The sequence below is a fragment of the Grammomys surdaster genome, unplaced genomic scaffold (genome assembly GCF_004785775.1).
Source record: "Grammomys surdaster isolate TR1022 unplaced genomic scaffold, NIH_TR_1.0 64, whole genome shotgun sequence".
Classification (NCBI taxonomy): domain Eukaryota; kingdom Metazoa; phylum Chordata; class Mammalia; order Rodentia; family Muridae; genus Grammomys; species Grammomys surdaster.
The window spans coordinates 3,027,694-3,039,363 of record NW_021604566.1 but is presented as its reverse complement, the minus strand read 5'-3'; the positions used below and the strand labels follow the sequence as shown (position 1 = coordinate 3,039,363).

At 43.4% G+C, this 11,670-nt stretch overlaps 1 protein-coding gene across 4 annotated transcripts in view; it reads left to right on the top strand.

The window, feature by feature from the left end:
• The window catches only part of Chd7 (chromodomain helicase DNA binding protein 7), a 118,304-nt gene that overhangs the window by 45,910 nt on the left and 60,724 nt on the right, over positions 1 to 11,670 (top strand). For all 4 annotated transcript variants that reach the window (XM_028769146.1, XM_028769148.1, XM_028769141.1 and 1 more), the window contains exons 3-5: positions 6,290 to 6,431; positions 10,161 to 10,298; positions 11,313 to 11,378. In XM_028769146.1, the coding sequence (XP_028624979.1) occupies positions 6,290 to 6,431; positions 10,161 to 10,298; positions 11,313 to 11,378 (346 nt within the window). The remainder of the gene's footprint in view (positions 1 to 6,289; positions 6,432 to 10,160; positions 10,299 to 11,312; positions 11,379 to 11,670) is intronic.

Below are 11,670 nucleotides of genomic sequence, written 5' to 3'. Positions count from 1 at the left end.
ACACACACACACACACACACACACACACACACACACACACACACACACATCAGTGCTACCAAATAAAAGAAACACTTTTAAGCTTTCCCATTTAGTAGAGTGTAAGCTGTAGATTTTTCATAAAGCCTTTATTATACTGAGGTAAATTTCTTCTGTTGCTAGTTTCTGTGGTGTGCTTTTTTTTTTTTTTTTAATCTGTTACTTTTTATTTTCACTATCTAAAAACCAAGTAAGTAGTAAGGGCTCAGAGGGCTTTTGATTTTCGAAAACACCAGTGTTGAGCCCTGGTGTTCACTAATAGACTGTGTTTTAGAATGCCTGCCTTAGTCTTTTTTAGAGTTGTTATAATTCTGACTGACCCGTATCCTTTGTGGCAGTTCTTATCAGTAACTTCAGTTTATTGAAAAGTTTGTTGCTGTTGGATGGGTTACTTCACACCTAATCCAAGCTGTCTGGGTGGTTGAACAGGAAGACTGTTACAAGTTCAAATCCAGCCTAGGCTACTAAGATTTTATGCTTGCTATGCAAGTTTGGGAACCTGCATTTGGGTAGCCGGTGGCTATATAAAAGCTGGGTGTGGAGCATGGGCTTGTAATTGCTCTGGGGAGGCAAAAACAGGTGTATCCCTAGAGCTTGCTGTGCAGTCAGCCTAATCAACAGTTGAGCTCCAGGTCAGGGAGCGACTAGACATTGGTCCATGGCACTGCATATGCGCACATGCAGACACACGCACATGAACATGCACAAGCACACATACACACATGCCCCTCCAACGTATCAGTTGTAAGAATATGTCTCAATGCCCTTCTTCTAAAAGAAAATGGCGTAATATTTTGGAGACGCTTGAATCCCTAATAACATTCCTGATTAATCGTCCTGACTTAAGTTTCAAGGTTGATTTCTCCCACTGTAACGAGAATCGTCATTAACTTACTTCATCCTTGGGGCCTGCCAGGTCGCTAGCTCCCACCCACTGTCAGTCACCTTTATTAATTGACTTACTCTTCATCACATTTGGTTTCACGATATGGGTCCTTTTTAGAGTTTCTTCTAAGAAAGAAGCTCTGTAGGTTGACACTAATGACTCTTTAACTGCATGCTGTTTTGTCGTAAATCAGGCTAGCCCAGGCTTTCTGATAAGCTCTGGCTCTTTGGGTAAAGCCTTGTTTAGGAAGTCTGCAATTTCTCACACAAGAGTTGGTCAACTCTGATCCACCAGCCTCATCTTAGGCAACGGCTCCCACTCTGTGTTTATGGTCTGTTATGTCTTCAGCTAAATAGGAATCCTTGCAGAAGTGGAACCCTGAGAACATACCCCAACGGGATGGTGCAGCTCTGAGTATGGAGTTCGTGATTGTACCACCTAAGGTGGTGCATGCTTTCGATGGCATTGGGATGACCATGGAACTCATGAGCCATGGGGGCCGTGGACCCCAGTGCTGGCCAGTGTGGTTCTGCTCCTATAATAAGGTGTGAAACGTGAGACTTCAGGGGCAACAGTGGCCTTTCAAATTTCCAGGGCATCACTGGATTTATGTTTGATTTCCAGGGCTCACTAGCATGAGTCGAGGCTCCATATCTAAGTCTGTGGGGCTGGATAAATAGATCTGTGTTTGTATTTTAGTCATGTTGCTGATTGAGGAAGATAGGAGGAGAGAGGACTTTTGACTTGGGGATAACATTTATAAATGGTATTTATTGTATTGCTTTTGAAAACTTCCTGTTTCTCTCAAGTTTATTGCTATTGTCACCTCATTTCACACTGTCATCCTTCAGGTTTTTTCTCCTTTTTTCTTCCCTTCCTCCCCTCCCCTTCCTCTCCTTCACCCTCTTCCCCTTTCTCTTTCCTTTCCCTTCTGCACCCTGGGCCTCGAATGTCTGAGACGAGCACTGTCAACAGCTCACCCAGCTCTTCAGCTCCGTTACGCTGAGCTTCATAGATGGTTCATCATGAGCGTAGATACTATTCCAGCTTTTGTTTATCTTTTTAAAGTATTTGTTTTTATTGTGTATGCGAGCACACCCCACGGTGTGCATGTGGGGTCAGAGGATAATGGGAGTGAGTCCTCAGGCTCAAACTCAGGGCACCAGGCTTCTGTGGCAAGCACTGTTACTCTCTGCAACGTCTTCCCGCAGGCGCTGTCTCGTGGTTATATAGTATATTTTTAATTTTATGATGTGTGAGAACTTTTGTTTTGCTTTTGGAAAATAGGAAAGAATCAGCACATAGTAAAAGCTTCATAGCTGGGAAGTGGTAGTGCACACCTTTAATCCCAGCTCTTGGGAGGCAGAGGTAGGCAGATCTCTTGCGTTTGAGGCCAGCCTGGTCTACAGAACAAATTCCAGGACAGGTAGGACTACCTAGAGAAGCCCTGTCTTGGAAACCCCCAACCTCCCCCAAAAAGAACTTTGTACTTCCTATTAAACTTTTTAATAGGAAAAGAGCCATAAGCAGCCTGTAAGCCCATCTGAGTAGGCAGTAGGAATTCAAAGAAGTTCTTTTTAGCTCACAAGATCATTGATGAAAGATACACAGTGCTTTAATTTTAATATAACTCAGTAATGTTAACACCCATTTTTTTTTTTTACGTTTTAAGTATTTACATGTTGTCTGACACCTAAATAGGAATTTAAAATCGTACCTGATCTAGACTACTGTGTCGTTCTGAACATGTTTCTTGGAACTCATTCCAAGATCTGTCAGCTAAGTCTTGGAGAGGATCAGGTAGGTTTCAAGGTAGTAGAGACCAGAGGGTGTTCAGCACTCATTATATATGCCTGCAGAGCGTGGCGGTGAGGGCCATAAAGAAGCGGATGTTGAGACGTGTATAGGCTGGAGAGAGTTGGTAGCCCAGTGCTGAGATTTGCAGACATCCCACATTGGAAATTTGATTTAAGGACTTCATCAGTCTTTAGTAGCCTGCGGAAAGGAGTTTGCAAGTGGTATCTGGCTCCATCAGGTTGCTGATCTAAGAGCTACAGGAGGCAGAGCAGAGAGAGAGCTAACAGTATGGCCTGTGCATGCCTGGCTTTGCTCGTGATCCTACTTTTAGATAGCTGGGTAGTGAAGCAAGGTGCTGAGGAGGCATCACTGCAACTGTTGAAAGTACACCAAAGCTCAGTGTCTTCACCGTGCAGCCTTCAATGCTACAGTGCTGGCTTAAGGGAGTTCCTAACAATATTCTCATCCCTAAAACCAGGGCAGGTGTCCTGTTTGCATATTCCAGCTTTGAATATAGTTTGAAGAAGAATGAGTATATGGCTATGTTTGGAGTCAGGCAGTAAAAAAACAGTTTGAACCTTACAGATACAAACAGAATGGTACGTGGACTCTATTCTTTTCTAACTGGTCTCATGCTGGAGACCCTTCCCCTGGAGCGAGAGTGACGGCAATGACTGTAGTCCATCTAGGTTGGTATGACAGGGGTTTGGTTGAAGTAGTGGTAGTGGCATGGAGTGAACATGCCATGTTCTTTGAGCTAGTGACTAATGCTGTGATTATTGTTTAAGGTGATCCTTGAAGCTCGTGGACCCTCTCTCTGTGTTCTGCATTGAATTGGCACTGGTGGGCTGGGTCACAGAGAGCATGCACCACTCTGACATGCGGTTGTCCTGAGGTGTGTGCAGAGAGTGACCATCTCTGTCCAAGACTGACTCGTTTCTTGTCTCTCCTCATTTAAACCCATGGAAACACTAGCAATGTGGATATTACTCTCATGAGACAGATGAAGGAATGGGGGTGCTGGAAAACTAGACAGGATTTTTCCGGAGTCCCAGTTAGAACTGTGGCACTTAGAGCTCAGACTAATTCCTGTCCTGTGGTAACCAGTCTTCTGTAGTTCTTCAGGTAGAAGAAGAAAATTGGCTTGGTTTTTATGTAGGTCAAAGGAGTTTGAGTATTACACTTCATAGGAATCCAGATTGGTTTATTCCACAGTCATAACGAGGACAATTTAAGTAATTGAATGTTGTCCTGGTTTATAAAATGTTTGGGTGGCCACTGAAAAATCCATTGGTCTTTTCCTGACATCTTAGGGTGCTTGATTTGTATACTGGTGGATGGGAGAACCTAGCTGGTCCTCAGCAGGAGTGTCGTTAGCTCTAATGAGTTTGCCTCTTGCAGTAATCAGAACTGAAAGCGCTTGTCTGGGCTGTGAGGTTTTTGTCTAAGCGTTTGGAGAGATCCTGTCTGACTTTCAGCCATCTTGGAGTTTTCTGTACAGCTCATCCTTGGATAGGGCAGATGGAAAGTCATTAGTGCTTCTGTCCCCCAGCAAATAGATGTTTCCTCAGACCTGGCTCTGGGCACTATCCAGACAGGCAGCCCTTCGCTCCTGCAGGATGCCGCTTTCAAGGCCCGAAACCCCACAAACTTGAACTCTGTCCTCCGCTCTGGTTGATGGAGGTCACCATGGAAAACACACACTGCCAGCTCAGTTTACCTGGCAGTGGTTCAGCTCTTTGACAGACCTACCTCTGATTTAAACAAATTCGAGAAATATGTAAAGTTTTGGAAGCAGTTTTGCACTGATTTGATAAAAGAAACCACAAAACACTGCAGCGCAGGTGTTGAGAATGTTTGAAAGCTGATTGAGGGAAGCAGATGGCTTTAGTCAGTGGCATCCAGCCAAAAGAGCAGGTGCTGGTCATGTGACCGCTGGTTACCAGGGTAATCTGATTGCTCTTGGCGTGCAGATGAAAGGAAAGGGGCCCAGTGTTCAGCTGTAGTATTGTATAATTTGTGGCAGTTAGAGCGGAAATAAATGCTGGAAATGGAGCCTCATGGTAGGGAGACTTCTGTCAGTGTGTAGCGTAAACACCAGGACACTCTCCTCAGGAACTGCTGCATGAATTTCTTAATTTAAAAAATATTCTGCTATCTGTGGATCTCTGACTTAGTCACACCATCTCCCTCTCTCTCTCAATAAAATTCAGTTTTTGAAATGTAACTGCTATTTGTGATCATCTTGAATTGTTTTCAGTTTCCTGATGTTTGCTATGCTAAAATGCTCATGTATCAAAATAAGCTCCAAGTATGTAAAAACAATGAGTTTAAGATGATCAAGACCATATTAGTGGAGAAAGCTGCCATAGGTGTGTGCCGGAAACACTATTGACACACTTTGGAAGGGTTTAACGTGACACATCTGTATTCAGAATCATTAGCTGCTGCAGCCTCTTCCTAGTGGCTTAACAGTGTCTTCCTTAGTGCCTATCTTGGTGAGCTTCTCTGGGACTTTATAACATTTAATAAATGTAGGGTTTTGAAATATATATCTTTAGCTCGTCAAGCTACTTAGAGCTTGAGGCTCCCTAGAAATAGTAAAAAAATAAATAAATAAAAAATAAAAAAATCTTTGCTGGTGTTGTGTTGTATGTATAACAAATTATAGTTGATGTTAGGGAATCTTGGGTCCAGAGTGTAGATTAAAGAGAGCACTGAGTGTTTGCTCTAACAGTACTGTGAGGAAGGGTTCTGGGGTGGGGATAGCCCAAGAATTTTATTTTTCTCAGAGTATACTCATGTGTTTTGGTTTATCATTCAGATCTACTGGTGTTTGTTGGTAACATGGAAAGTAAGCTTCAGTTATTGGTGAGGCACAAGCACATACACATAATTTCAAAGTCTTATCTTTCGTTGGAAATGTTAATTGTGGGGCTGGTGGTGGTCTCGGTGGTCGAGCACTCCCAGCATGTTGAGTTGCTAGCACTGGGGGTAAAGGAGGCCACGTGTGATTACCCCTGAACACCAAGGGAAACTTCCTCGTAACAAGAACACAGAATTAAATAATATTAGGTATTTCTAGGAAATGAATTGTTAGTAAGCACTTGTAAATGTGATATCAAAAAATCCACTCTTACTGGTTACCATAGGACTTAAAAATGGCTGTAAAACTCTGTGCCAGAGAAATAAGGACATGGTTATTAGATTGTATTTTTTTCTTTGGTTAAAAAAAAAAAATGTGTCTCCACCTGATGTTTTAGCGAAGAGACATCTTAGGTTTTTGTCACAGCTTGGTCTGTCAGCAGGGGCTGGAGGCGATACTCTATGAAGTGTCCAAAGTTTTGCATTCAGTTCTGTTTCAATGAGTGAGAAATTTGCTGAAGGTCATCATCCATTTATAAGTTTTGTTGTCAAACCTTAATTAGGAGTACCATGTAATGAAAAGCGCCCAACACCCATCGACCTGGCCTTTGCCACCACTCTTTATTAACGGAAAGAGAAGGTTTGGGGCATGTGGGAAACCACACCGAAAGCGAATGCTAAGTGATGTACTTTGAATTCTAGTAATAAGAAACCGGATTCAGAAGCAAGTGCTTTGAAGAAAAAGGTCAACAAAGGAAAAACAGAAGGTTCTGAAAATTCAGACTTGGACAAAACACCCCCACCATCCCCTGCTCCTGAAGAGGACGAAGACCCAGGTGTCCAGGTAATAACCATTATTCCCTCTGGGCTCCAGCTGAGGAGTAGGGTCACTTTAGCCACATGTAAAACACACACGGTTTCCCCGGCTTTGTTGTCAGGTGTGTGCGCAATGTCCTTATTGTTGTCTGGAACATTATATCCATCGTGAAGGGAGCCAGGGCCCACAGAAGCTCAGCTCACTCCAGGGCCTGCTGAGCTTTGAGATTACTAAAGCAAAGAGTTGCCCTCTATTTCCATGAATGTATGTTTTGATGTTTATGCTGTCTTAAACATTTTTAGTGTTGCTATTATATCACTTCATTTAAAGTGTCATTCATGTTTAATTTTTTTTCTAAAATTTTTTTGGTCAGTTTTTATTTGATTTCTTCCTCTCCATCGCGCATGTGTGTGTGTGTGTGTGTGTGTGTGTGTGGTTGTGTGTGTACATGTGTGTGAACATGTATGCACATTCATGTAGCGGCAAGAGGCCACCCTCAGGTGTCATTCTTTAGGAGCCAACCACGATGTGTTTTTGAGACAGGTTCCCTCACTGTCTTGAATTAGTGAAGCATGCTAGCATTGGCTGGCCCGTGAGCCCCAGAGATCTCGTCTCCACTTCCCTAATGCTGGGATCCTGAGCATGTCCCTCCATGCCTTGCATTTCTGTTCTAAGGAGCAAAACCCAGGCCTCATGCTTGCGAGGCAAGCACGTTCCTGACCAGGCTATCTGCCCTGCCCTCGATGATTTTTTTGTGTGATAAAAACCAAAGCATACTTTGTAGCTTATTGATATTAGATGGTCAGAAATGTGATAGATTCATGATAGAATTTCCATGAACAAACAAGTCAGTGATGTCCCAGATGGTAGCTTTGCCAAATGGTTCATTAGATTCTCTTGAGCTCTAAAAGTAAGTGGTAGGAATTTGGGCTCTTGTGTGTGAAGCTCACTGCCTTCACTATTTGGACTGACAGAGGACTCAAAAGTACTCATGACAGTTGTGAATTATTTCCTTGATAGGTTCCCTGGAAGCATGCCAGACTGGTCCTTTGGGATGGCAGGGAATGTGGCTTGTACAAGTGACATCTGAATTATCAGGGAGCAGTTACTGCTGAGTCCCATTGGGATAGACAGCCAGTCCCCTAGGGCCCAGTTGGGCGTCCTCTGACCTGTAATACACTCTCAGGTCTTCCCAAGGCCCCAGGGCCTGTGGTTTGTGGCCCCCTCACAGAGGACTTCAGCTTTAATACTGCATTCTTCTTGAGTAGAACAGCCTGGAAGAAGGGCCAGAGAGGGCAGAATGGTTGAAGATGGTTGTGATCCGTCAGGTGGGTGCAGGGAATCAAACCTGGGTCCTCTGCAAGAGCAACGAGTGCTCTAAACCACTGCCCCATCTCTCCTCTTAAAAGTTGCTTAAGGAGTTTGAAACTAAAAATTTTTAATGAAATTCATTGAATCCTTGAGGTCGTTTTGTCTTAATTTGTGCTTAAAGTAGGGACTTTACAACAGGAATATTTGGACAATGTTAAGAATTACTCTCACAGGCTGGATGTGGTGGTGGCATATGCCTTTAATCCCAGCACTTGCCAGTTTGAGGCCAGCTTGGTTCATGTAGCAAGTTCCAGGCCAGCCAAAACTACCAGAGGAGACCCTGTCTCAAAACAGAAGAATTATTTCCCCTTCTGACTAATGAACTACTATTTGGGGTGGGATTTTTCCCTTCTTTTTCCCTTCTTTCTTTCCACCTTGCCTTGCGTCCACTTCCCACTTCTTCTTTTCTTTCCTGTATTTCAGGTACAGAAAAGCACTTAGCAGCTCAAACCAAGCCCAGTGCTTCTGTCTAGTTGTCTTGGTGTAACAGTTCTGCATTCAGCAGCCTAGTCAGGCGGCCGCAGAGACTGCCTGGAAAGCTGTCTTCCTGGTGTCTGATACAGGAAGTGATGCAGGCTGCTTGTTTGTTATGCTTCTTCCTGTGGTGTGTCTGTGAGGGGCTTGGAGTGAAAAGTTTCTAATGTTCTGATTGGTCATTAAAAGTAAATGACATGTTAACTCTGACTCTTTCACAAGGTGCGGCCACAGCAAGGCTCTAGAAACACATTTTAATTTTCTCCTCAGGACACATCAATTTTAACCAGAAATATTTTTATAAGGCAGGTTAAATCACCTAGCTCCCAGGCTGTGAGGCCGTGTGGTGTGTTGGTCTTGAGAGATCACACCGTGTGCCTTGCCTTCTTCATCTGCATTATGAACATTTGCTTCTTCCATCTTCGTGTTGGACTGTAGCATTGATGAATCTCTTAGAAAAATGTCTATGCCCAGGAGGATAACGTTGTTATCCTCTCATTATGAGTTTCGATTTTTTGCTATTTATTTCTTTAAAAAAGATTTTTCTTTTAGGACTGAAATTACAATGCTCTGCCCTTCCCCCACTCTTTCTATCTCTTCATTCAGAACCTCATACCTAGTAACAATTTGTATTTCTTCAGTTTTTTTTTTTTTTTTTCTGTTAGCAGAAGCATGCACAGGTATCTTTTCCTTGGGTATTTCTTGGGAAGTAGAGAGTACAGCAGACTCTCTTCATTTTCAGAGGTTTGTTGACCGTCTGCACATCCAGGTAGAGAAACAGTTTGCATTTGTCTTAAGTAGAATCAGAAGCTACTTTTACTGTCACGCGATTTGCTTTCATTCATTACTTTACCACGGACAGATTTCCAAATACATCACATAGCTTACCGGAAGTAGTAATGGTAGGTCACAGGCTTCACATGACTACATTGTCCTGCACAGGCTATGCTGGATGGTGTTTTGACCACAAACGTGAACATATGCGTTTTGCCAACGGTCATATTGATTACCAGTCTCTGACATTTTAAGCAGTGTGGTAAAAGGTTGTATTAAAACCAGAACTTGGTGGCACGGTGGCACACAACTTTAATCCAAGCATTTGGGAAACAGAGACGGGCAGATATATCTCTGGGGCTTGGAGCCCAACTTGGTTTAGTTGTGACTTTCAGGCCAGCTCTGGCTACATAGTGAGAATCTGTCCCCAGATAAACAAACAAACAAAAACGCCAGCCTACTTATCACAGACACTCATTGCGTTGTGTGTTCAGTTCCCACTTCTCCCTCCTCCAGGACTAGGAATCGAACCCAGGGCTTTGTGCATGCTTAGTAAGTGCTTATCACTGAGGTCTACATCCCCAGCCCCGAACTGTTTCTTTTAGGTCCCAAATTAAAGTGTGTTGGAATACCTTGAGAAATAACAGTATAACAAAATTTGTATAAACCTTTATAGCCTGTATAGATTGCTTTCTAATGCATCATTGTTGGTAGACTCTCTGCATTCAAATTTTCAGTCATACGAAAATAGAGAAAAGTGTTCTGGACTCCCATAGGTCCACTGTGCACCTCCCTCCAGTGTTGCCACTGCTCTCCATGGAGATGGCCAAGTGAGTGACACAGTTTGCTGTACCTGGGTGTTCTTGTTGAAGGGACTGCTGTTTGGAGCAGCAGAGTTACAAGGTCCCAGGACCCCAGATCTCCAGTTATTACTATGGTTGTCACCATGGTCTTTTCGCTTGACGTTCAGGATGAAAATTAACAGTTTTTCTTTAAAATTTTAAAAAGAAAGAGAGAGAGAGGAAGGAAGGAAGGAAGGAAGGAAGGAAGGAAGGAAGGAAGGAAGGAAAACACTCTTACTACTGTGTACCCGAAGCCTGCCCTTTAAAACTCACTCTGTTGGGGTTTCTGTTGTAGAAGAGGCGGTCCAGCAGGCAGGTGAAGAGGAAGCGATACACTGAAGATTTGGAGTTCAAGATTTCTGATGAGGAGGCAGATGATGCAGATGCTGCTGGGAGAGACTCCCCATCCAACACCTCGCAGTCAGAGCAGCAGGTCGGCAGCCAGGCTTGTGCTGTTTCATATGTACGCTCAGGGTGGACTGGAAATGTTATACCTGGAAGCCCAGCAGTTCAGTAGCAGAGGTGGACATTGAGCAGGGGAATGTTCTGCTAATGCTGGCTGACGTGTCATGGGAAATTCATTGTTTAGTAGTATCTTAAAAAGCCCTGCTCGCTCACATTTATTTTTATACAAGGCTATGATATGTAATTTGACACAATTTGGAGAATTAATGGTCTCCACTGAGGAAGAGCCTGAGCTGGAATATGAAGCACTGAGCTTACCTTTGAGAATTCAGTGCTGGAGCTCCCAGAACTGCAATAAACCACTCAGGTTCATCTCCTGCTGTTTGGCACCGTCAGAACCCCTTTATAAAATTACTGCCTCGGAGGACCCAGCAGGGCACACTTTATTTTCTGTGCAATGTAAATGGTGGATAAAATAGTTTGTATGTAGCACGGGGAGTAGCAGAATTGATTATTGAAAAGATTTTATTTATTCAATTTTTTGCTATTACTGTACTTTGGTTAACAAACTGGTCTCCAGTTGAAAGGCCCTATTAAATGCGGCTTAGTGCTTAGTTGGCAGTTTGTTCTCTGTTAAATTGTTGTACACAACCTGTGTAGGACGGAGCTGCCTACAGTGACAGAGCAGAGGGAGTATCCACTCCATGAATGTAGATGCTGCAGAAAACTTGCTTTCGACCCGCTCTCATGCACAGATTACTTTTTCTTAGCAGCCAGAGTGAATGTCTTGTGGCTTGGGGGACTGTGCTTGTCTACATAATTAACCACACAGTCAGGAAGTCATAAGCACAGCCCTTCCTTTGCCTTTCTGTAGTGTGAGGTTTTTCTTGTTTTTAGTAATTTTTCCCCATGTTAACTTTGGACCAAGTGGTTTAAAGGGCCAGGAGGCGTGGCCAGAAGGGAGTACTTTCCCACTTGCTTTTACAGCACAGGTCAGATGGTTTTCCATTTGGATCGATTGATACCACTTTCTTTTTTTCAGGAATCTGTTGATGCAGAAGGCCCAGTGGTGGAGAAGATTATGAGCAGTCGCTTAGTGAAAAAGCAGGTGAGTGCCATGTGCAAAGACAGAAATCCACATGGGGTGATCTTCCAGATTGTTTGCTCCATAATGCCCTTTTAAGAGTCCATTAAGGAGCTGAGTATGATGGTGGTGCAGGAGGATCGGGAGGATCGGGAGTTCGAGGTCAGCTTGTTGTACATGTGACCATTTCTCAGAAAAGCAACAACGGAAAAAAACCAAAACAAGCAAACAAAAGAAAAGAAAAGCCCAATGATTACGTTATCATAAGATGAAACTTCTGGTGATATTTCTGATCCCCTCTGATATACTAGCCCAA